The sequence below is a fragment of the Microtus oregoni genome, unplaced genomic scaffold (assembly GCF_018167655.1).
Source record: "Microtus oregoni isolate MIOR12 unplaced genomic scaffold, Mior012 000000F_ref0000247, whole genome shotgun sequence".
In the NCBI taxonomy this organism is placed as follows: Eukaryota; Metazoa; Chordata; class Mammalia; order Rodentia; family Cricetidae; genus Microtus; species Microtus oregoni.
The window spans coordinates 11,903,741-11,929,964 of record NW_024543059.1 but is presented as its reverse complement, the minus strand read 5'-3'; the positions used below and the strand labels follow the sequence as shown (position 1 = coordinate 11,929,964).

Here is a 26,224-nt window from a genome sequence, read left to right as displayed (position 1 = left end):
AAGAGAACTTCATGTTCTTCCTTAGTGATACAGAAAATCCAAGGCCAGCCTGGGATGTATGAAACCCTGTCTCTAAACAAGCCCTCAGGTGAGTAAATCTCTCCCCATTCCTGGCATGCTGAGAGCCTGGTCAGCTTTTACCTAAAGCCCATCAACATGCTGGCTTTATCTTCTACTCCATAAGATGAGCTCAAGGCTCATCAGTGGGAGTTACCCCAAACATGATGGTTCAGCCTGCTCTAGGCAAGACCTTAAGGATGCTGCTTGTGTCTAGACGTTGCTAAGACAACCGCCTCCATCTGCTCCATAGTGTGGCCTGATGTTACATATTGGAAAAGTACTCAAGAGTGAGCTTCTTCCTGGTGGTCAGTATGTACAAAAGTACCAGACTTCGCCAAGGCAGCAGAATGCCTACTTTATCTGCTGCTGGATCACATGACTGCCTCAGGGTCCTGGCAATAGACTATGAGAGAAACCCCTTGGGTTCTGCCCATCTTGCATGGGCAGTGCTGACTCCAGGTCCAGAATTCTTTGGACCCTTGAGAAGTCCCTCCTCCCATAGATGGCACAAAAGCAAATTCACAGCACTTCTTAGCGAACAATCACAGCACATCTTTAGCCTGGGTGCCCCGTACCCCCACAATTTCTATCACACGAGGACAGCCATCTAACCGGGATAACATTCTCAAGCCCCAAACACTTAACGTTGGAATTGACTGAAGGGACCTGGAAAGTACTCACAGCTGTGTTGGGGAAGCTACCTTTCCATCCCATGCTTCTTAGCTGCTTTCCCGAGGCCTCTCCTGTGTCCTGGTAACCTGGTACCCTTCATCCTCAGAGATGATGAAGGGTAGCTATATTTTGACCTGCTTACACTTTGTCCAGGCCTCAGTCCATCTCCAACTGACACCACCTCTCACCAACTATCTCAGAGAAGAGTATTGGCTGTACCTGATTCACCAGCAAGTCTACTGCTTTGAGCTCTAAAAGGCCCTGCCTCAACATTTCCCTTGTTGCTGTCCAAAATGAGAACTCAGTGATTTTCTAACTTTTGCATAAATGGATTCAAAGATTATGATCACTCATGGCATCAGACAACAACTATGGGCCCTGCCGGAGATACAGATTGTGGCCATACCTTCATAAAGAACATCTTCCTGCAGTGTTTGCCGTGATCACTCCCAGCTGTTTGGAGTTGTGAAGCCTCTGATGCCAGCGCCAGATCTGGAATGTTGCTGTGCCCGGCCTCCGATGTGTCTGCCAGCTGCATGGAGGAGTGAAGGAACTCCTTGCCCTGGCACAGTGAAGTCTCAAAAGGGTCAGGGTACTTCTCATCAGGGCTAGAGCTGTCATCACTGGTCTTGGCATTGCAGAGGATCAGAGAACGAGAAATGGAGCGAAATTTTGTGGATTTCCGGCTCTTTCCAGAGTGGCCGTGGGGCTCCATCCTTAGAGAGGAAGCGAGGCCACGCTTCTTCCTCTCCTGTTCTCCTGGCCTTGGCCGGTGAGTGGCAGCAGAACTGGACTTAGCCGCCCCTGCATGAGTCCCTGGAGGAAAGAAGAAATGGGAAGAAGTCCTGTGATAGGCTGCTGGCTCAAGTCCTAGAATTGAGCCGCGCGGGTGCCCACAAAGCAGAGCTGAGGAGTCCCTGAACCCAGCCGGTCTGCAGCGTTATCGAATGGAGCCATGTCCCGGGCTCACAGAGACCAAACCTAAACTCTTTATCCAAACCTTCATCCTACAGACAGGGAAACTGAGGAACAGAGGAAGAGAAATTTAAATCCAAGATGCTAGTAAAAGATCTAAGAATCAGGTTTGGGAAAAGGCTTGGGAATTAAATTGCTCCCCGGGACCATGGCTTTGCAAGGCTTTCAAACACGGAAGCTAATCTTCAAATGAAACTCTAGTCTGTAGAGCAGAGCAAGGAGGTCAAGGAGGATGGAACCCACTGCCCTGGGCCCCTTGTATTCCTTAGTATCTCTTACAGTGTCTCCAAAGGAACCCGAGAGCCCAGGACTCAGCCTGTGACCACTGGTGTATTCCAATACCAGGTGTAGTTGAACGTTTTTCTTGTCCCTCTGAATCCTCCCCTCGCCAGTTTCTTTACCATTCACAATCCCCAAAGCCACTTATGAAATAACACTCCGAGGCTTAATATCAGTTACAATTGTTTGGTCAATAGCTCAGGCATAATACTGACTAGCTCTCACAATTAAATCAACCCATTTCTATTAATCCATGTATTGTCAGCAGGCTGTGGCTTCTGGGTGATGCCCCGGCATATTGCTCTTTTGGCGGCTACATGGTGTCTCCTCTACTTCATCTTCTCTCTGCATCTTTGTTTGGATTTCCAACCTAGCTACATTTTTTTCCTGACCATTGGCTGAAACAGCTTTATTTGTCAACCAATAAAAGCAACACATATACAGAAGGACATCCCACATTATCCCTTCCTTTTCTATCTAATTAAAAAGGAAGGTTTTTAACTTTAACATAGTAAAATTACGTATAACAAAACAGTTTTCAAGCAAGATTTATAGTTAGAATATTTAGTCATTTGTATTAGGCAAAAGTAAAGAAAATACACGATCACCTACCCTATCTTTGAGTGTCTAAGGTTTTATATCAAAATTATCTTTTATTACAGCTAAGGGAAACTGTAATATAACTGCCTTCAACTCCATCAAAGACTCCAGAAGGATATAATATTACCTAAGCAAACAGTAAATGCATTGCAAGCAACTTCCAAAACTCTAGAATTGACAGAGACATCTCACTGCCTGTGCAGTCACCCAAGTTCTTTTGCAACATTGGGGCATCCATCTTCAGCCTACAGGCTTAGAGTATCGGGCAGACTTTTCAGTGAAGCAGGAAATTTGAAGCTCTGTTCTGCCTTGTACTGCAAAGCTCATCCGTTGCTTTCTTCTGTGTCCTGCAGAATGTCTGGCAGTTTCTTCTGTGGAGCAGGAACCCTGAAGGACCATCCCATCTTTTGGCAAGTTTAGTAGTTACTTCTCTGTGGGTTCTGCATGTCCAGTTCATACAGCATACCTAATCAAACAGTCCAGGCAAGAGCATTTTCTTGCCCAAGTGGCTAGCCATGTCACACTGAAGGCAAATTCCATAATGAGTTTGTTTGATGCCCATAACTCTCTGAAGTAATTGGTGCTGCCAGAAGCAGACATGTCTCACTGTTAAGAAAAGTCTAAGTTCTTAAAACATTTTAAATGTCATATTCCGTAGGTCTTTGGAGTGTTGAAGATATCTATTTAACTGAAATATATCTCTGTATATCTAGAAAACCTAACATGACTAACTAAAAGTTTGATTAATATAGATGACTATCTATTAATCTGTATTTCCTAATTATACATTACATTTTTAAATAAGCTGCATAAACATAATACCTTAAATTTTTATCAATAAACTGAAATCCATACCAATATAAAGTATTCATTTCTATAACAACCAGGGGAAGATCTGGAGACTGGGGTCTTCTAAAGGCCAGTTCCCTGCAGCTGGGGTGAGTGCAGAAGGTTCAGTGCACAGCTGGTTCCTGAAAGCACATGTGCCCTCCTTCAGGCCCAAGGTTACACCCTGACCAATGTGACACATAGGGCTCTGAGTTCCTACTCCGTCAGCCGTCCCCGCTGGTTCATTCTCCCAGCCTCCTAACCCGAGACTGGTTCCCCTACCAGGCCCACAGGCTGGCAAAGAATTGCCAAGAGGCCCCTCCCTTGAACTCGGTGTCCATGAGATAGGTGGCAGAGTGGCCTAATGCTGTAGCCAGACAAGTTCTGACTCGGGTCCAAGCCACAAAATAAAGCCTGTTGCCAGAACAACAAACTGTGGGATGCTCTTGGCAACCCATCCCGGTGTTTGTGCACATGCAGGATGGAATCAGGAGATGCGCAGAGCTTCCAAAGCTTCACCACAGAGAAGTCTTTACGTGTGCCCCAAGAGAGAATGCCTTCTTAGGATGCTGTCTGAAATCCTTGGCTTACACACACAGGTGTGTGCACGCACGCACACGCACACACACACACACACCAGAGATCAATATCTTCTGTCTTCTTCTATTGTTCTCCACCTGTTTTTCATGATGGGCTCTCCCACTGAACCCAGAGCTCACCTACTTGGCTAGGCTCCCTAGCCAGTGAACCCCAGTGTCCTGTTACACCTGTCTTCACAACACTCGATTACAGGTGAACACTACTGCACCCATATTTTAGCCTGGGTGACAGAGATCTAAATTCAGGGCCTTTCCTGACTGAATCAGCCTCAGCCCACATTGCTTTCTGTATTAATAATTAGATGGATAACTATTTGCAGTGATATTATATTTGTATTTGAATGGATAGAGCTTGTCTGAAGATCAGAGTGCAAAGCTAAGCCACTAGAGGCCAGGGAGTGGTGGTACACACCTTTAATCCCAAGACTCGGAGTTGGAGGCAGACCGATCTCTGTGAGTTCAAGGCCACCCTGGGCTACACAAAATTGACCCAGAAACAGATCCAGGTGGTGGTGCTCATGCCTTTAATCCCAGCACTAGGGAGGGGGAGACAGGAACAATATGGCTGGGCAGAGAGAGGAATACAAAGGGGAAGAGACAGGAACTCACTGGAGTGTGGAGTCAGGTTTGGTGGGGACACAGCTACAGCATAGTTTAGGCAGTCTGAGGATCGTCCCTTCAGTCTGGGCATTGGTAGAGGTAAAAGGTCTCTCTGGTGACTTACCGTCCTGCTTCTCTGATTCAGCTTTAAGCCCTATGTCTGACTCTGGGTTTTGATTCATTAAGACCAACTAGAATTTGTGCTGCAACTACTTGGCAGCTGTCTGTGCATCAGGCACAGCGCTGGATGTTTTAGTGGAAATTAGCTCAGAAGTGGCAGATCCCAGTGCATCTCTGTGAGTTCAAAGCCAGCCTGGTCTACAAGAGCTAGTTCCAGGGCAGGCTCCAAAGTTAGAGAAACCCTGTATCGAAAAACCAAAAAAAGAAAGAAAAGAAAAGAAATTAACTCAGTAGATGACAAGAGTGAGTAAGGGCACTTACCACCAAGCATGAAAACCTGAGTTTGATACCCAGAGCCCACATGATAGAAGGAGAGAAACAACCTCTACAAGTTGTTCTCTGGCCTCCACAAATGTGCCATGGCAATAGAGTACACACACACACACACACACACACACACACACACACACACACACTAAATGTTAAAAAAAAAAAACAAAGCAAGCAAAAAAGCACCATTGGCTCTTGGGCCAACAAGAGGAGGTGCCTGGGCAAATGAAGATGCTTGCCACCAGGCCTGAGGACCTGGCTCTCACCGCTGGAACCCACACAGAAGAAGACTGACTCTTCTAAGCTGTCCCCTGACCTTTAAACGCCACACATGTATGGTGTATCTGTTTGTAATCATGCATGTGCGCATACTAAATAAAAAGATAAATATTACAGAAAAGAACGTAACTCGGCACTAGCCATTTCATAAGGCAACCCTTGCCAATATCCCAAAGCCCCGTGTTCTCCGTCCTTCTAGCTCATGCAGATTCCAGCCAGAGTGGAGCAAGCATGTAGTGACAAGGGAGCTGGTTGCAGGCCTTTGAGCCCTGCTGGTCACACTCATGGGCAGACTGGTTCAAGGAAACCTTTATGGCCACTAGCTGGCTTCGGGCACTGGCGAGTGAACATGCTGTTTCCATATGGCATACATCACTTACTCAGGGACGACTACTTCAGAATGTCACCTCAATGTGCCAGGCAGTGTCCTCAGAAAAGGGCTTGTGGGCTCCGGTACTGCCCTCGTGTTACAGAAAGATGGTCAAAGCATGGGGCAGTGAACTATGCAGCATGGCTATGCAGTATGGCTGGAGCCTGCACCTCCGAGCTGTCTCCTCACGGCCCCCATTGCTACCTTCTTGCCTTCACCCAGTGTCTCAGCTGCATTGGGTCTCAACGACCAGCGTGTGAACACGCGCAACCCTCTTCTTTCCTTAAATCATGTGGTAGACTAGGCACAGTGGTGCCTGTAATCCCAGCATCCCGGAGGTAGAAGCAGGAGGATCAGGCGTTCAAGGCCATCCTGGCATAGACAAGACCCTATCTTGAAGGACAAAATAAATCTGGCTCCTGTCACCCCATCCTGGCACCCTTGAATAAACACTCTGTGTTCTGTTCTCTCTCTCTCTCCTTAACTCACCACTGCTTCCAGATCCGGCGCTGGGGTTTGCTTCCTTCCCCCTAAAGCCATGGAAACTTCTGTATCAGTTCCGCACGTTGAATGTGTCCAGAGCCTCAGTCACAAAGTCCAGAGGCTGAAACTTGCTTTGTCTCGAGAGGATTGCTCAGTGTCTGTTGGCAGTCTTTGAGTTCTCCTGCTGGTTGTTTCTTTTCCAGATATCTCCTTTCAAATCCAAACCATCGCAGTGCCCTTGGGCTGACGTCTCCAGCGTGTCTCAACTCCCTGTCCTTTCAAGTTCCCAGAACTGATAGTTCCATGCCAGAATCACTGTGGATAGCAACTTAGGTCGAACCTCCTTCCTTTCAGACCAACCTCAGTAGGGGGCATGCATGGTATATGTGTGTGTGGTATATGTGGTGTGTGGGGTGTTTTATGAATATGTGGTGTGTGTGTGTGTGTGTGTGTCACTAGCACACTCGCCATTTGAAAGTTTGAAAGCTAATCAGTTTCGTGTTTAAAATCCTCCTAGGACTTTCTGACACCAGGCAGAGAAGATCTAAGAATAAGTTGCTGAGCATCACTGTTTGGATAGTGACGTTGACATGGAAAGTTCAGAGGTCATGCAGTTGGAGAGGAAGTGGAGAAAAGAACAAGGAACAGAAGGACAGAGGGAAAGTGAGCTGAACCAAGCCTAGATGCTATCACACCACAGCTGGACCCAGCCATGCCCGGAGCTATGGTATTTATTCTGCTCTACGAATCAACATGTTCGGGTTTGGACTTAAAAGTGTATCTTCATGGACTAACAGTCTTTCAGACTGCTGCTAGAGATCTAAGCTCTGGAAAATAACACCAGTCAAAGCTTGTCTTCACCCCTGTCCGTTCCCACTCATAGCAGCTGGCTCTGGCAGTCTTGATCCAACAACCTCCATAGACCCTGGAATTATGTACCCTGTTCCCTTTCTCCCCCAAGTCCTTTCCTGATCTACAAGATCCCCAGCCATGACCATTCACTTGCCAGGCATCTTCCAGATCAAAGATGCTAAGTGGTCCTTTGAGGATGAGGTATAAAGCTGTGGGCTTCTTTGGCTGGGGGCACTGACTGCATGAAGGACTTAGGTCAGATGAGGGTCAGAGTCCTTGAAAACTGCTCGCACCATGAGGATATTTTCAGAGCGTGTCCATTGAGTACTGGCAGCAGTAAAAAGCAAGCTTTTCTACAGGGCGTGGCCATTTCTAAGGCTGCTGCTCTCTCCTGAGAGCGGACAGGGACCATGGGATGGGAGGGAGCATGCAGAAGGGCAAGGCATTCATCCTCCATCTACAAGCAAAGGCTTCTCCACATGAGCCCTGTCAGCCCAGAAGACATGAAAGGGAAAGGATTGCAGGGGTTGAAATGGAGAGCCACGCTTCTGTGGAAGGGGACTTCCCTCTAGGCCTGGCACCAAAAGAGACAGAGGAGGAGAGGGAATAATTGAAGACACAGCACGGCAGTCATGTGACTCTGCTTAGCCTTGGTAATTGTGCCCAGGACATTGGAACCAGCTATTGCTCTCTCATGAAACCAAATGCCAGCTGTGCCGGGGGCCAGCTGTGCCGGGGGCCAGCTGTGCCACCTTCTCCTCAACTCTCTCTGTACGTTCAAGCCTTTCTCTTATTCGCTCCCGAACCCCAGGATTCCTTGCCAGGGTCTTACCAGGTTTCCTCTGTCCCTAGTAGGTTCTGCACGAGGCTGCCCTGAGGTTTCCTACACAGAGAAGGACTTCAACATGGTGCCCCTCAGGAGATCTCCTGCCTTTCCAGACCAGAGAAGGTCAAAGGACTAGAAACCTGCCCTCCCAAGACCTGGCCAGCGTCCCCCCAAAGAGGATTGGCTCTCTACCCCAGGCCTCCCAGAGAACAAAGGTGCGACAGGGGATCACCTCATCTTGTCAGGCAGGAGATTGCCTGGAAAAGAGGGGTGAGCCCTGCTGTCCTCACAGTTGCTCAGGGCATCTGAGTTGTCCTCTACGTGGAGTGCTGTGCCAAGGGGAAGCACAGGACTACAAGCCAGTGGGCACTTGTTCCCCTTAGAGGCCCGGAAGAAAATTCTAGACTATAGGCTCTGGAGCAAGGTTGTAAATCTTCCTTCCCTCTCTTCTAAAGACCCTCACCTCCTCTCTCTCTTCTTTCCTTCCTTTCTTCCCCATCCCCCATTTGCCTGTTCTCTGCCTCCTTCCTTCCTTCCTTCCTTCCTTCTTTCCTTCCTTCCTTCCCCTCCTCATCTGCATGCAGCCAGTGTGCTGGGCGAAGCCATCACTAGAAAGAAACAGCCTTACATTTTGATCTGGAACATCATTTGCTGACTGGAGAATTGGAGAGGATTTTGAATCACCATGTGGCGAAAGAGGAACTTTTTGATAAATGTGTTTGGAGTTTCTGCATTCTCCCACAGTGTCCTATTTCAAAGGCAGTTTTGAAGTCTGGCTATTCCATCCCGGGGCGGGGGGGGGGGGGTATTTTTTGGTCTTGAACTGAAAAGTGATTCAGAGATAAGAAATGAAGGAAAGATGTGAATGTCCCTTCTCCTACCCAAAGGAGATCTTTAATAGAATCCATGGGGCCCACCGCTGAGACTGACCCTCTGTGTCTATATATTATACACAGGATTAGGAAGACAGCATCTCTGGGCCTTAGCATTCCCCCTAGTCAAGTAGGCCATATTATGGTCTGTTGTTGTTATTCTTCCTCTACCCTACTACATCCCTGAGGATGTACATCCCTGACTGCACTCTCTGGGGCTTTGGCACAGTATAAGGACTTTGCATATTGTGGACCAATAGCTGAAGAGCATCTCAGAGGCCCCTCCCACTGACACTTGAGCCAAAACAGGAAAAGCATCCCACTTCGGACCACAGACTGGAGGACTCCAGTGTCTAGTCATTCAGCAGACTGACTAGAAGCCACATGAGCTGACCTTTGAGCTTAAGAGACATCCGAAAAGACACTTCTAGACTCTGGAAATAACCTAAGAGGCTACTGTGAATATCTCACATAGGTGTTAAACTTTTGGCATCCTAGGAGGTGGTCCTAAATCACCAAGGCACACTCAGGGCTGGGGCACACAGTGCCACCCCAAGTTCAAGGGCACAGGGAAAGGCAGGGCAGGGATTCACCTTGAGCAAGCAGTACTAAAGAGACACAAGTAAAACATGTAATTCATCTTAAGAAGAATCTAGAAAAAAACTCCAGCAAGCATATTTGTCCATTGTTACTCTGGAAGGACTCAACATAAGTAGGGAGGAAGGAAAGGATGGAGCTGGGAGGAACTGGGGGATGGAAAGTCGATGTGGTCGAAATATGAAAGACTCAAAGAACTAGTAAATATTCTTTAAAGATTTTTTTCAAATGTTTAGAAGATTTATTAAAGTAAAAAAAAAGTTGGATTTAAGCTGAATAGGATACGTCCAATTGAAGACGTAGTAAGTATTCCAGTTTCTGAAATACAGCAGTGTGTTAGTTGACATTGTCACCATGTCAGCCATCTTTGTCACTATTACTTTAAGCTAAAAAGTCTCCTTCTGAACCCCTCAGCCACAGTCTAGGAATCTTGGACATCCATTGTCTTACTGTTCTTTGTGTTGTTACTTTGTTTTTTATCTGTTCTGACTTTGTAGAGGGACTCAGCCTGGGCAGGTGCAGACCCACAGCACAGACCTCTTATTGTCTTTTCTTAGAAAGTCAGTAACGGAAGTTTCGACTCCATTCTTTACAGGTGTGTCATGGTTATAGTCACCTAATTTTCGAAATTTTGTGTCTTTTGGTTTCTTGAATTTTTTATTAGAAAATTCCAGCTTAATTGTTTTGTAGCCACGGGGAGGTGCCTTGGCATGTGGTTTTTATTTCTTGGCATCTGTTAAGGTTGACTTTGTAAGATGGCATATGAGATGAGTAAGTGTCCTAAGTAGTCTTTGAACTACCACCATTTGTGCAGAGAGGCTGACAGCTCATATGCGCGCTCTCTCTCTCTCCATCTCTGTCTCTGTCTCTCTGTCTCTCTCTGTCTCTCTCTGACCCTATCTCTCTGTCTCTCTCTGTCTCTGTCTCTGTCTCTCTCTCTCTCTCTCTCTCTCTCTCTCTCACACACACACACACACACACACACATGCAGACATACTTCATTCTCTGCTTTTGACAGTTATTTCAGTGCTGGGGAAGCCCGCTGCCCAGTTATCACCTGGGCAGGAAATGTGGCAGCCCCCCATCTCCTTCAGCAACTGCTGTGACCATCCCTGGGTTTGTGGGGTTTGACTGGAAGTAGCAACAGCTACCCATGAGGGATGAGAAAAGAGGAAGGCAGGCATGTGAGCCTGGGTCAGCCACCTACCTCTGACCCTTGCAGTAGCTCAGCAAACTACTTACCCAGTTAGGTGAGCATAAGGACAGAAAAAGGAAGGAGAACTCATGACTAACTGGGCCTGAAATCCTTATTGTGGACAGCAGGGAGATGGCCACTGTGTCCAGAGGAAAGTCATGTCATACTCCAGGATATAGGGCCACACCCCCATCCTTCTCTGTCCCATTGAGGTCCTAAATACGGCTTGCCTTTTAAACTTTTATGATCTGATTCAAAGTTTGAGTTTACATTGTTTTTATATCATGGAGCACACCATGATCACACATAAGGTACACAGGTAAGTAAATGTTTATGAATTAATAGCTTATGTAACTCAAACAAAACTTTATCACATGGTACACTTACTGTGCTATGAAGAAAAACACTAGAAAGTTCATGAAGTGTATGACTGTGGAGGAGAGATGCCGCAGTGGTAAAGCATTTGCCCTTCAAGGATAAGACCAGAGCTTCGAACCCGAGCACCCAGGAAGCTTCAGGCTCGTGGTTTCCAACACTAACTCTCAAGTAGATTGGAAATCAATGCAGGTGAGAAATTCCCTTTTACACATAAAATGAGTAGGGTAAATAAGTGTGTAAGCTCCTTCACAAAAATCAGTCTTTCTGCGTTGTGTGTGTGTGTGTGTGTGTGTGTGTGTTCACATGTGGGTGAATGCCTATGTCTGTGTGTGATTGTGCATGGGAAGCTCAGACGTTGTGTGGACACCTTCCTCGATCCCTCACTAAAGCATTTCTCCGATCACCTATTTGACTGGTGCAGTAGGCTGGCTTGCTCCGGGGAATCCCTCGGCTCAGCTTCCCAAGGGTCGAGCTTATAGGTAAGCTACCACACCCAGCGAGCTTTCTTTGAGGCTTCCAGCCAGTTTCCTATGAGATGTGCACTTAGAGTGAATTCCCTGAGTCTCTCTATGTGCCGTTGGGTCTCCCAGCGCTGGCTGACATGGAAGGATCCTGATTCTAACAGACCCTTTTTTGTCACCTTTTAAGGGCTAAGTTCCCTACTGAGCTTTTTTCCAGTGCTGAAACAAGATTGAGAAAGGGGCTTAGAATTACTCACGGTTAGCCTGGCCAGGTAAGAGATTCCATGAGCAGAAGAGAGGGGGTGTCAGTCCCTGGCCTCCCAGCAGCGGGGAGCGCATGTGAATATGCCAAAGCGCATATTGGTGGTGGCCACCTCCGGCTGGCAGAGCAGGGCAGCCACATCCTAGCTGCTGCACCTGTCCGTTACAGGTGCACTTCTGACCCCACGGTGCAAGACCCATGAAGATCCCTGTTCTGCGTGGGCCCCGACATCTGGGTCACCATGCAGGGAACTAGCAGCCTAGGAGCTGCTTCCGTGGTCTCCGCCAGCGACGTGTGTAGCGGGCACCACAGCTCCTGACTCTCTGCCTTCCTCTCCCCAGGCGCTGCGCTCACGCACAAGCTGCGCTCAGCAACCCCATCTGCTCCGTGCTCTTTTGGGCAGGGACCTCTTCGTGTTCCTGGCAGACACACCAGGCAACCTTGTCTAATTACAAGACTGACACGGATGGGTCCTAATTTCAGCAGAGAGCCCAAAGAAGAGCTTGGAGTTCGTGGCTGATTCAAAGCCACCTCCCAAACAGAAACCTGCGACTTTCAGAGGCATTTGCTTGTTTTCACTGTTTGTATTTTTGCTCCCCAAGTATGGGCATGTGCAGCTATCAACAGTGAGCTGTGTTTTAAGATGAAGACCATTTCGCCTACAGAAATGTATTGCCAGTACAATAGGCGATGCAGACATAAAGAATTCCCTCTTCTGGTAAAGTGTGTGTGTGTGTGTGTGTGTGTGTGTGTGTGTGTGTGTGTATGTATCTTGCTATCTGCACATGCTCAAGTGTAGTATACGTGGATATACTCACCTGTGCATACACCCTTGGAGGCAATAGGGCAACATTGGCTGTCTTGCTTCTATTGCTAGCTACTTGACTTTTTGAGACAGGATCTCTCACTAAACCTGAATTTTGCTGTATTGGATAGATTGGCTGGCCAGCAAGCCCCAGGATCTGCCTAGCTCTGCCTGCCTGGTGCTAAGCTTATAGACACAAGATGCTGAGCCCACTTTTATGAGTACTGGGGATCTGAACTCGGGTCCTTGTGCTTGGGTAACAAGCCCTTTACCCACTGCGGCATCTCTCCAGTCTCCGATTACTGTTAGTATTCATCCACACAACAGTCAGTTCCTAGGGTTCGCTGTGATTCAGGCACTTGGGTCGCATGGGATAAAGACATGGGCCCTTGCAGTCTGCTGGGTACCGCAGGCATAGATGGACACTATTCCTAGCGTGGGTGCTCTGTCTCATGTGACTCTTTGACTCATCCAAGGACCCACGAGCAGAGACTTGGAAGCTGAGGGAGGGGTCAGAGACAGCACTGCCCTTTGGCACTCTGGTCAGACAGATCTCTTGGCGGCAGTGGAGCTTGGGGGTGTGGGGGAGAGGACTGGGGTGCAAGGACGCAATGAGGTTTAAGGTGCTCCTCAGGAATATGAGCTCTGTGCTATGAACAAATTCAATTCAAAGTGTGTCCCACCTCCCCTAGTTCTTGGGTTTCTCCTGAGGGACAGAAGACAGGGATGGAGAAAGCTGACAAGAAGGCAGGTCTTCGGTTTTTGGCCTGCTTTCTCCTAAGATAATTCTGCCTCAGCTCTTTGTGTATGGGTTTTCAGAAGCTAATTCTAGAATGGTTTGCAAGTAGTATTAAAAACTTCCAAGGAATTATGATCCAATAGAGTTTGTGTGTATGTGTGTATTGTGTGTGTGTGTGTGTGTGTGTGTGTGTGTGTGTGTGTGTAAGGCATGCACATGGGGAGACTAGAAGACAATGTCGTGGAGGTGGGTTCTCTCCTACCTTCACTGGGGTTTCAGGTATTGAACTCAGGTCACCAGGCTTGTGTGAGAAGTTACCCCTGAGTCATCTTGCCAGGGGATGTTGTCCGGTTATGTTTTTACTCTTTGGCTATATAACAGTTTGCGATTGTTGAGGTGGGTTTTGGGGCTGTATCATGCATGAAGCCTGGAGTCAGAGGCTACAGCTAAGGTCCAGAATGCACCCCTGAGTGAACCCCGCCATTCAGGTGGAGCCGCACCATGTGAGCTCATAGACAATGCACGAAAAGATCAGCACAGTGTCTGGGACGGGAAGAATGCCCAAGAAGGGCATTAAGAAGGCAGTAAGCACCGTTAAGGACTAAATGGCTAACTGGGGCTTCTAGCATGGTACAGGGACACTCTGGCAGCTCCTGGGCAAGAGAGGGGCCTCTGCAGGGCTCCAAAGAATTGAAAACACAGAAAACAGAGGTCTAATGACCTTCTTCCAGGGATCTGAGCAAATAAGGAGGGAAACTAAAAGGCAGTGACCCCAGGATGCTTCTGGAAGCCCCCATATGGCTTCAGCTGGCTCCTGGGATGTAGCTGTCATCTTCGGGTAGCTCAGCCAGAAAGGGACAATTTTCCCTCAATAACTAAGAGCAGAAGGAGAGATGCTGCCCTGTGACTTCGGGGCACCTGCTTCTCTTCACTGTCATGTTCGTCACCTGGGTCCCCAGCAACAGGAAGTAATCACACTACGAGCTAGAGGCTGGGATTAGCACCTCTGAGAAGGAAAAGGAGCAGGAACTGGTCAAAAGCAAAGTGCAGGAACCGACAAGCACAGCGGATTCTCTTCTCATCGTCAATATAGCCATCAGCTATACACACTCATGGTGCCCCCCCCACCAGGTCCACAGGGAAGCATCCTTCAGGTACGCAAGTCCTTTTTGCCTCCCTTCCATTTTCCAACCGCTTTCAAACCCCAGCAATGAGAACAAGACCAAACTGGGGGCCAGAAACCCCAAACCCACAACCAGGGCATCCAACCACCCACCATGACTGGAAAAGCCCCATCATGCAACACGATAACACCAGGACTTCTGCACAAACAGCTCTCTCCACTGAGCCTTCCCTGACAACCTCCATCCTAGCAACCAATTCGCTACCCATTCAGGAGAGTTGGTTTCCTCCTACAGGAAATGGTCACTGGCTACACACACTGACTGAGAAGCCAGTCACTCACCTGACCCTCTTGGTGCAGCCCTTCAGGAGGTCACCGCCTTTGCTTCTCTCTCCAATTTCACTGACCAAAGTACCAGTGACCTGCACTGCCAGGGTACCAGGCTCGGGTTGGGGTGAGTGGGGAACGCTCGCTCCTCTCTCACACTGAGACCAGCCCCAAGTCACATCCCAGCTCAGAGGGAAGACACGCCCTGTCAGAGGCTGCCTTCACCACCTGCTCTGGACAGGTGACGCTGGGTAAGGGAGTCCAACCTGGCGCAGAATTGTGTGAACATTCCCAGCCAGGGCCATCTGACTTCTCCACGTGAAAGGCTTGGCCCAAACAGAAGGAAGTCAGGGCTGAGAGCTGAACCTCAGAACAAAGTCCACCATCTGGGTTGGCAGGAGCACCCAGGCAGCAGACCCTCTCCAGAGCATAGAGAGACTCCTGCTCTGTCCCTGAGTGTCCCTGACATTCACGGGCAGCAGCGGTAGGGCTGGAAAGACAAGAGGGTTACAGACGAGGGTTTGGCACCTGTCAGGAGTGTCCCAGATATGTTACTACACAGCAATGCCTCACCTGATCACCAAGCACCTGAGATTCCCAACTGCTCAGGAGGCTGAGGCAGGAGGATCACAAGTTCAAGGCCAGCCTAGGCAACTAAGCAAGACCATCTCAACACAAACTTTCGAAAAGGGATGGTAACTCAGTGACCATGCGCTTGCCTAGCAAGCACAAGCCTTTGAGTTAGACTCCCCAGCACTGGAAAAACATCACCCCAGAATCCCGCGGGCAACCCAAATGCTATCATAGCCATGTCCCAAAGTCACCGGTCAAACATTCAGTGCACACCTACTCACCCTGTGCTGTGCTTGGTGACCCTGAGTCAGAGCTAAGCATTGGATCAACAAGGTCAAGAAACTTTCTCCAAGGTCAGAGCTAGCAGATTACCACGTGGGGGCTCTAAACAAGGTATTCCTGACTCCACAGCCCAGCCCCCTTTCCCACCTCTGTGTCACACTTTTCCTAACAGATGAACTGACTGTAGGTAGTCTCAGGCCCAGCTACACCCTCCAGAGGGAGTGGCCAGCTCTGTGCGAGCCTTGGACGTGCCACACGATGCTGAGCATATTCCATTGAAGACCAATGACTTAACTTCCCTAAAGCATATTGAAAACCAGTCTTAAGTAGCATGACCCTCCTGAGTGTTTCCTATCATGTGACCAGCACACCTTTCCCACTCACGTCCCTTCAGACGGCCTGATCTCGGGTGGACATCTGCCCCAAAGAACTTGCTCTATCCCTTCCCTCTCCTAAGCACACCCTCTGTGATCAACGGGCTGAGCCTTATGTGGCCTCTCTGGCATGTTTTCTGACACTCTACCAAATGGACCAGGTCCCCCTGCATTAACAAGGGTGTGGGGACAAACTGTAGGATGCCCTTGACATTCCATGCAAGACTGCGGAGGTGCAGCCACTGCTAGGCAACCAGGGTGGTCACAAGAGGCACCCTGGGAGGCCATTCTGAACATAAAGCCGCCTTTGTCAGCAGGCATGGGGACAGTCTCCTATTGTGGGACTAAGTCTGGAGGAAGGTGCAGGAATTTCTGAAGTGCTGGGGATGGGGGTGTTGGTCAGCACTGCCTGCTTTCTGCACCCATGGCCTCTCTTGAAGTATCCAATTAGTGTAACTGGGATCGCAATTGGTTATTTATTGTGGCTACTTCCCTCTGGCAGAAAGGTTGAAGAATCGGTACCCCGGACCTGAGAAGGATCCTGGGTGCCCCTTGCATCAGAGCCAAATCCTCGCCATCATCTGTCCTGAGTCCAGATATTTTTTCCCCCTTCTATTTTCAGATAACCCATTCTCTCTTGCTCTCATAAGGTAAACGCATTCCCAAGTGTAGTCGGGACCCCGACTGACCTGACTCATATGCAATGTACACCCCAAGTTGGAAACTCCATCACACCTAGGATGTCAAGACTTCTGAAGAAGAGGACCCTCCCCCTCTGCCCCGCAGTGCACAGGTCTCATGCGTGGCTGCCCCAAAGGAAGCAAAGAAGAGGCAGCTGGGAGAGCTCTGCCTTGCTTTGAGCTCAGAGGCTGGGTCCTGAGAGTTCAGCCTCCCATGTGTGGTCTTAGAAGTGAAATCAGAAACTCCAAGTGCAAGTTACTATTGAGAGAATATGGGGTGGGGATGCATATGCTAACAGGCCCAGGAATGTGTAACTATGGGAAGGAAACCTGCGTTCCCTGTGCTTCTTGCCTTTACTCCTGACCCTGGGAACCTCCTGCTCCCTGGATTCCACAGTCACCTTGGCCTTTGAACTGGTTCTCAAACAGGCCAAGCTCGTGTTGCCACAGCTGCTCCCTCTCCCAAGAGTTCCCCTTCTAACTCTTTCTGAGGCGGGCTCCATCGGAAACACAGCCTGTCGTGTCCACTCAATCTCAGTGACTTCCCCTCATGCGCTCTACTATGTTACCCTTGTTTACTCCCTTCGGGGGACCTGCCACCATTGGGGGGTGACCTATCAGCCCATTTGAGTCCCTGTGAGTCATCAACCTATCCCATCTAGGACACAATCCCCCCGGACAGGGACCTCATCGGCTTTGTTCACCGCAGGGTCCCCCAAACACGCCAGGCCCACATAAGGGCTCCATAAACATTTACAGAATGAGTCAACACATAACCGGGCGAATAAATAAACGACCGATGCCTCCTAACGGGCTTTCCACATTTGTTTGTACTTTACAGTTTACAAAGAACCCTTAGAGACATTTCCTTCATCTTACTCATGATTAGACTCAGGTTAAACAGCACTTCAAAAACACACACTTCACTCCTAGTTCCTCAAGGCCTCGGACCAGAAGAACAAGGGAGCCTGTTCCCCTTGAGGGACCAGAATTTAGTTATGAACCCTTGTTCCAGAGTTACAGGACAAAGGAAGTCACCTGGCGGCACGGAACCCGAGTGACTATGTCAGTTTCCACGGCATAGAACATACTGAGAAGGGCCAACCCTGGTGTCTGCAGCTTCTTGGTTAGTTGTCTTTGGAAGGTGCCGCGGTTTCCACCCTTTCCCTCAGGAGGTCCCAGCAGGATGCAGAAGCCAGATGTGAACCTGGCATCATCTGGAGGGGCCTGCCCTTTTAACACGAGCTGAAGAAGCACGCTTTGCCAAGCTGAACTGCTGGAGACTTTTGCCTGGCCCACTGTCCCCATTTGTTAGACAGGTTTGGAATGGGTTAACACACAAAGCTGGTGGGAGTGGTCCCAGACTGGGTGGTGCTATTTTAAGGACAAGACTGGGGTGGTTTACTAAGCACCAGCACCCTGCCAGCCTCTCCACCTGGAAAATAAAATGGAAAGTCAGTTCTCACTGGCTGACGTTCAGGGTGAGAAGGCAAACAGCCCCACCCAGCAGAACCCTGGTAGCTGAACTCCTCATCTTTTCTGGCTTTTTAAGGGTGTCAGAGGTGTTCCAAGGGGTGGGGTTTGGGTCCTGGGGTGTCATTTCAGACTGGAAAAACTAGACTTTGAAAAGGACTGTGCTTAGTCGTGCCAGGCAGTAACTGCCCTCACTCTCTCTCTGCCCACACAACTATCTGAGGAACGCTGCCTCCTGCTTCATATCAACATTTTAAAGATGAAGAAATCCTTTCTTTTCCTCATTTGTTATTGCCCTGGTATGACTGACTCCATACGTAAAAATGTTAAATCCCTGCCAAGGTCGTAGACTTGTCTCCTACAGATGTGCCAGGCTTCCTCCACCTCCCGGGGTCAGCACAACACACCCTCTTTGACAGAGAGACCCAGCCAGTTACTGCTTCCCAGAGGGGTTGTATGGTTTTTGAGTTTTGCCTCTGTCACCTCCACCAGGAGGCCCTCCCTGACATGGCCTGCCAATTACATCGCTGAATTTAGGGCTTCTCTCCCATCCTCTCAATGTACTCCGTGCCTGACTCATCTGTGTGTCTACCTTATACAATAACTGTGACTTCCCATGCCAGGGGCTGTCTGTGGCTCCTATCTTCCCCCTCTGCAGTCTTGGGACCCAGCACAGGGATGGCACAAAGTGCATGCTAAGTAGCTATCACATGAAGGAACAAGAAGAGGAAGAAAAGAGAGGAGAAGGGAGGACTGGGAAGCAGCAGGCAAGGATGCTGAGGTCAGATCCATAGACACGGGCACAAGATAGACCAATAGGAGGCTAAACTTGGATTAGACTGGGTTCATGTGCTCACATCCTGGCAACAGGAGGCAGAATGCGCAGGGAACAGAGCGACGGCCCTGGAGTCCAGCGGCCAGTGTCCTCAGCTCTGCTGTTCACTGGCTGTATAAGCTACCACAACCATTCTTCCGAGTGCCAGATTCCCTTTTGCAAATGGGTTATTATAAGGCCCAAAGAATGTCTTGCTGCCTGACATACTGGCAGCTCAAATACCAGCTTTGCTTCCCTAGAACCCCAGGGTACTACAATGCCCCATTTGCTCTCCAGAGAGGGGAGGAGGGATGGGCAGGGCACAGCAGCCACAACGCTACCCTGTAACTGGACCCTCTCCCTTGCAACATCACCCAGACAGTTGAGAGTTTGTCCCCCCAACACTGTCTGCAACCCGCTCTCCGCTGCTCTGAGCACCCTTTCCAGTAAAAGCAGATCTTTGCTGCCAGGGCTGGGGCCAGGGCCAGGCTGGGCTGCATCGAAAATCACGAGGCAGCCTCCGGGAGGCAGATGGACACACGCCACCTGCCCAGAAGGCCCAGGAAAGACCTGGATCTGCACAGAGCCTCTACATAGTCTTTCTTCATCTCTGCTCTGTTCCCATGATACACCTGTTCCATCTTCCCTGCCCCAGCTGGCTCCTCCCCTCCTACGATCTATCTGACCAAAAGCTGTAACCCTCACCTGCTGCTGGTAACAGCTTGGGTCAGTCTCTGAATAACTTCCCTTTAGCTTTTGAGCAGAGGGTTACCTTCCTCTAGGAGCTGCCCCATACTACAGAATCTGATTCTGTACCCAGTATGAGGCATGTCTGCCAATCACAGATAAGGATTCTGTCTCTGGAGCTAAGAGATGCTGAAGCAGACGCTACCCTTTACTTGCATAAGCCTTTAAATTTAGTGACATGTTATATGGCCACCAAGCAAATTGAAACTACATAAAAGAACTTTCTGGCGTGGTGACTTTTTTGGGGGGCTAGGGGGTGGCTAGGGTCTCATGTAGCCCAATCTATCTTCAAATTCACAATGTATCCAAGGATGGCAGTAGATTTATCTTTCTGCATCCACCTCCCAAGTGCCAGAATTACAGGACTGCACCGCTATGCCTGCTTTAGGGGGTATGGGGAATCGAACCTAGAGCCTTGTGCATGCTGGAGAGGCACTCTCCCAACTGAGCTGCATCTCCAGTCCAGTATTCCCTAATAGTGTGCCTCACACCAGTACCTGCACTTCTCAAAGTCCCCTACATATTAGCTAAAGATTTATGTGTTTCAGGGATGGAGAGATGGCTCAGCAGTTAAGAAAAGGTACCTACCTTCCAGAGGACTGGGGTTCAATTCCCAGCACCCACATGACAGCCCACAACTGTCTGTGGCTCCAGTTCCAAGGGTTCTGGCACCTCACTGGGACATACATGCAGGCAAAGCACCAATGCACATCAAAATAAATAAATAAATCTTGTTTAAAGATTTGTGTATTTCACCATCTGTAAATTGGCGAATATTAAGGTAGTTCTATCCATTTGGGGGTTTAGTGATACCTGATACATATGCAATTACATCGAAAAGATGGAGCATGGAAGGAGAGGAAGACTAAGAGATTGGCAGATACAAAGAGGGAAAGACAACCAAATCAAATGTAGCTGATGGATGCCGGTGTGGCCAGTGTGGTGGTATGAATGAAAACCGCCCCATAGGCTCATAGATCTGCTCACCAGGGAGTAACGCTATTTCAAAGGATTAGGAAGTGTGGACTTGTTGGCAGAAGTGTGACCCATGGGATTTGAGGGTCCAAAAGCCCATGCCATGCCCAGTATATCTCTCTCAGCTACAGCTATGGCACCTGCCTGTACACTGCCAGGCTCCCTGGTGCTAATGGACTAAACCTCCAAAACCATAAGCCAGCCCCCAGTCAAAGGCTTTCTCTTATATCAGTTGCCATGGCCATGGTGTCCCCTCACAGCAACAGAACACTGACTAAGCAATGCAGTGGTTTCTGCCTCTCTGTGGGCTTGAAACCCTTTCTCCAGCTGTCTTGGAAAACACAAAATTGAAAAACAAGCTGAAGCATCAATACAGAAAAGAGTAAAATAGCCCCGGGCACAGACTGTGGCAGTCTGTCAAGGTTGAGGTCCTAATACCTTTAGGAATAAGGAGTTATCCAGACCTATGTCAAGTGGAAGCACCGTGGAAAATCTGTGTGTGTGTGTGTGTGTGTGTGTGTGCGCACATGTGTGTGCGTGCATGCGTGAGTGTGTGTCCCATGTGTACATGTATGCCCGTGTGTTCACGTGTGTGCACATGCGTATGTGTACAATGCTCACGCCTATGTGTGAATGTTATTTTCCAGCAATAGTATGGCACACCAATACATGACTTTCAATACATGGGGCACACTAACCAGGATTCAGTCCTGGTCTTACCCCATGCCATTTGCTGAAAATCCCAGCACTGCATTCAGCTCCCTTGTCAAATGGAAACAAGCACCCTACCCTGGCATGCGGGGGAGTATGGTAAGCCCTGCTCAGGGAGGCCCTGGCTAGTTGTTTCTGCTGAACGCACTCTGGAGGAGGAAGAGACTGACCTTACAGAGGGCACAGGGAGGCACAGGGAGGTCTCATGATAATACACACACTTGGAACCAGGGACAATCTTGTCCCACCAGCAAGACTGTCCTCCTGTACAGTGGTTCAGAGGTCACTGTCTTCCCTCAGTCCCTTTTGCCTATAGCCTGAATTTCCACCCCTGTCCTGACCCGTGTGATGATGGTGATGCTGTTTACTCAGATGGGCTCTCCCTATCTAGCCCTTGCCGACCTTGAACTCACTTTGTAGCCCAGGCTATCCTCAAATAGCAATCCTCCTGCCTCAGTCTCCCAAGTACTGGAATTAGGGTGTACACAACACGAATAAGTATAGCACAAGCTGGTCTCAAACTCTTGGCCCTCCCACCTCATCATCTTAAGCAAACTGTCTCCTGACAATGCACAACCCCCTCATAATGGACCTGCCCCTGACTGGTACCCACACACCCTGGGGGAAAACAACTCAAATAAGACTTCCTCATAGAAGCCCATTCTGACCCAGCAGATTAGGTTGGCTTCCCCAACGAGTGCCTCTTGAAGGCCTTTAGCTTCATGCTTTGAGTCTGTTGTTTATTTAATATGTACCGTTAGCTCACTAGCACCCAGCACAGTGCCTGGAGCACAGGATGCTCTAGGCGAACAATGTGTGGCAAATGAATCCCAAGTGTTTAAGAAAGTGATTTCACTCTTTGTGTATTGAAAAGTAAATTGAACGAGGGGCATGAGTTAGAACAAGACCTAATGACACACCTATGAAAGCACACAATAAAACCCACTGCACTTTATACTAGTTTTCAAAGTTAATAACAATTAAAATTTGCATGTGTAAGAAAGCCTGAAGTCCAATGCATTTCTCTTATGATAATTTATATTCAGTTTATTCCTGCTTATTGTCAATAACATTCGTCTAAATTTATTTATTATTTAATATGGCAATTAATTCAATTCAACATACCTACTCTTTTCTGGTTTCTCTAGTACAACTTTCCGATGTGTAAGTATTTTTAAATAACGTTGGTTAAAATGCAATGAAATGAGCACTACAAGTCGTGTCCACGAAAAAAGAAAAATAAACAGGAAATAAAGAGGTTAGGGAAGGAGAAACAAGACAAACCCCACTACATCCTCACTTGTCCCCATGAACATTATAAAGCTCTAAACCATTGAAGACATGCATAGTGTCTCATGCAGCCGCACTCCTTCCCTGGGGCAGGGAAAGTGAATAGCAGAATTCTCCAGACCCAGCCCCTTCTGCTGCTAGGCTTAGGCAGAGCTGGTGTTTGCCTTGCAGGCTGACGCCCTGCTGGCAGCTGCTCCATTCTCAGGGTTTCCACAAGGGTCTGGGTGCCTATCTTCTAATGGGAGAAAGTAAGACAGCCGCAGTCATGGTCACATCAGCCATAATCTGCCCTCGGAGAATGGTACTGCCAGAATAGTTCCTGGGGTCATCTCTAGCCCTTCTCCTATCTAACCATTGTGTTCTCTGGGATTCTGTGGACAGGAACCTATTCAAGATCACGATGCTTTGCAAGAACTCAACTGGCCAGGTGGCCATATTGCTCACAGCTTCTGCGCGAGTAAACTCAGAAGAGAGTAGGCACTCAGTCAGGTTTACCGAGTAGCTGTCACTTAGAGATGCTCCTTACCCCACGACTAAGACATCCCTTTCCACAGCCATGCAAAGGATGCTCGGGACAGACCCCAGCTCAACTCTTCTAGCATTTCCTGAGCCCCGAAGTTGCCTTGCCTCAGGGGTCCAGCCTCAGGGGCAGCCGGCATGCAAGGGTTCCAGGCTCTCTGGGAGCAGCTGCACCAGCCAGAGCCCATGCTGAGACTCTATCCTTAGTCTCCTGCCTGCTCTGCCGTGTCCTTTACCCTCGTGGGTGCAGTGCCTGCAGCACTCTGCAGGGAACTCCCCACTCTCACAGCTCTGCCTCAGTCTGTTGCCAGGGAAACCCTCACCAAGGGAGATTCAGCCAGAGACAGAAAGTGGATAAAAACTGAGAAGATAGTTCTACCCAGCACCAAGTACTGGCTGAGTACTAGGTCAGCACTTGGTGGGACGGATTCCCCAGGGGAAAAAGACACATCCGCCGTCTTTTCCTAAGAAGAGTTATTTGAACGGAAGCCTGCTCTCTGCTCCAGAGGAGACCGCTACTGCTGTTCACCCAAGAGCCCAGGTGTCTGTGATGGTTGCTGGATCACCTAGAAGAGCTACTCCTGAGACTTGACATGGTCACTACATTATACGGGTGGTGTCCAGGCATTCACAGACTTGAGCTCTGCCATTGTTTCTCTCTGAACCTGTGAGGCAGGAATTGCAAAAGAGGAGACTGAGCCATAGAGACATGAACACCTTTTCCAAGATTAGGAAGCCAACTAGCTCCTCTTGGAGCCATAGACTCCACCGCTCAGGTCGGGTGGTGGCCTGCCAGCCCTTCTGCCTTCCCTCTGAACTCAGAGGTTTTCGTGGGCGCTAATCCAAAGCTCTCAAGAGTTGTGTCCGTATCTTCTTGGAGCTGGAAAAGTCAGGCTGTGCTCTTGACTTGCCTCGCTCTCCTTGTTTAAAGAAAACCATGTGTATGTTTCCTTTGCCAAAGTTAAAGTGGAACCCAAATTTCACCGGCTTTCGCAGCTGGGCAGAGGGATCAACCTTGGCTGTCTGGTGCCTGTGTGTGTCTGTTTCCGGAGCACACCCAGGGGGCTGTCATAAGAAATGCCATCAGCTCATAGACAGTACCTACAGGAAGGCAGGGCCTCCAGTGAGGGTACCCTAGACCCTCAGAGTCCAGACTTGGGAGGCCCGCATCTATTCCACTGTCCTACCCCACTTAAATTCTGCCTCTGCTCTGCTGACCCTGACAGCTCCAGCATTGAAGACAGATGGCCCTGCTCCTTCTTACCAGCAACAGCCACAGAGGAAGCCAGGTGTGTTCAACCACGTAGGGAAATCCCTCCCCAATCTCCCAGCTCCCCACATGCACTTCAACCCTCTGTCAAGTGTGTGGAGGGTGAGAGCCCAGCCAGCCCCTACAAGGACAAACAGACTCACAGCACACATGTGCACACAGTCACACACAGGCTGCACCAAGTAAGGAAAACTGCTCTCCCACCCCTCCGGGAAGATGTCCAAAAAAAGATCAGGCCCCTTCAAGTCCCCAGAGACAGACGAAGAGGCTGCACTTACCGGCCTCCCTCCTGGGGAAGATGGTCCTCGGCAAACTCATGAGCAGGGCGGTGAGGACCAGTGACAGCCTCCCACAGACCACGCGCAAGAGGCACGGGGATCGGCGGCTTCTCGGGCTGGGAGTCTTTGAATGGGAGTTACAACTACAAAGTGACTCTCTCTTTAGAACTGTTTTTCCTCGGCAGGGAGGGAGGAAGGGAAAAAAAATCCCTTTCCCACTGCCAGAAAACCTTTAACGTTTCTCAACGGTCGGTCGCTTCCAACTCCGGCCTCCGTGTGAAGCGAGCGAGCATGTTTTTCACTGGACTGGAGGGAGTCCTCGGAGCCTATGCCTCTTCCCGGACCACAGACAGAAATGCAAAAAACCTCAGCCTTTCCCGTGGGCTTGGAGAATGCCGTGAGAGGGCAGAAACCCAGAGAGGTCCTGCATATGGAAAATGTGCCCCACTGTTGGGGCCACCGAATCACTCCAGTCTCTGTGCCCGCCCCTAATGTTTCCAGAGAGTTCTACTGTGTTTATGTACTTGCATGGGACAAACACAACACCCCAGATCCTAGCCCCCACGTTACAGTGATTCATTTTCTCCCTCACACACAAACACAGCGCCTGTTCAATCCAAGTGGGAAACGCCTTTCATAAAGTTGCACAGGGTCTGGGCAGAGTGGCTGACGGTGAATGCAGCCTGTGTCCCCAGAAGGGCAGAGGGGCTCTGGGGAAGGAGAAGGCTGACTTTAATTAAGACAAACAGAAAGCTCTGGGCTCCTGCCCCATGTCTGGAAAAGGAGGGATCAAAGACCAGGGGTTCCAGGGCACTGTTGAATGCTGTCAGGCTCCTCTGACCAATTTCCCTCCTTGTCGTCTTCTACCGGATAGTATTTTTGGACTTGGACAAGCTGTACTGTTAGTTTAAGTGACCAATTTGACTTCTGGCTTAGACAAATCCTTGGATTTCTTCACTAAAAAGACAAAAAGGATACATGGGAAGTGGACAAACAGAACTGAAAGCGGGGATGCTCTAAACAGACTCGGGATCAAAACGGACAACCTGAGACAGACCCTGGTGCAGCTCTTGAGGTGCCTGTCAGGTGCCCTGAGTCTTCCTAGAAGAGAACCCTATAGTGGCACCCTGAACCCTTTGACCCCTGTCATGCTACTCAAGTAACACACCTACACACACAAATATACCTCAGATTATGGCTTCTTAAATTTTTTTTTTCCCTCATGACCACTTTTCACTCAAGAAATTTTTACATGTCCTTGGGTATGTGGGTATTTTAAATAGATACTCAAATTAAAAGTTTATCAACAAATCATAAAGACCTTTATTTTAAGATCGTTCTTTGGCATCTCTACAATTTTGTCATTTATTAAATGAGAATAATTATTTTTACATAAAAAGCTAAGTCTTAGGTGAGCATTAGGCACTGCAGAATGTAGAGTTGGCCATTATTTTGATTTTCTCATCATCAGTACTGAGAACACTGCTTAGCAGCTATATGTAGCAAAGTGGTTTAGGGTTATTCAGAAAGGGCTGGAAATCCTGTCCTAACCCAAGATGAAATACATGTAATACATTTTTAATAAAACTCAAGTCAGCAGCTTACA

The 26,224-nt window shown here is 48.9% G+C and overlaps 1 protein-coding gene across 2 annotated transcripts in view; it reads right to left on the bottom strand.

The window, feature by feature from the left end:
- The window catches only part of Il16 (interleukin 16), a 72,516-nt gene extending 57,722 nt beyond the window's left edge, over positions 1-14,794 (bottom strand). Inside the window, exons 1-2 of one of the 2 annotated variants that reach the window (XM_041639782.1) lie at positions 14,648-14,794; positions 1,139-1,548 (exon numbers count right to left, since the gene is read on the bottom strand). In XM_041639782.1, the coding sequence (XP_041495716.1) occupies positions 1,139-1,447 (309 nt within the window). In that variant the 5' untranslated portion in view covers positions 1,448-1,548; positions 14,648-14,794. Of the gene's footprint in view, positions 1-1,138; positions 1,549-11,633; positions 11,863-14,647 lie in introns of those variants that run through there. The other variant, XM_041639704.1, reaches the window with a different exon arrangement.
- Positions 14,795-26,224: the final 11,430 nt, after the last annotated feature.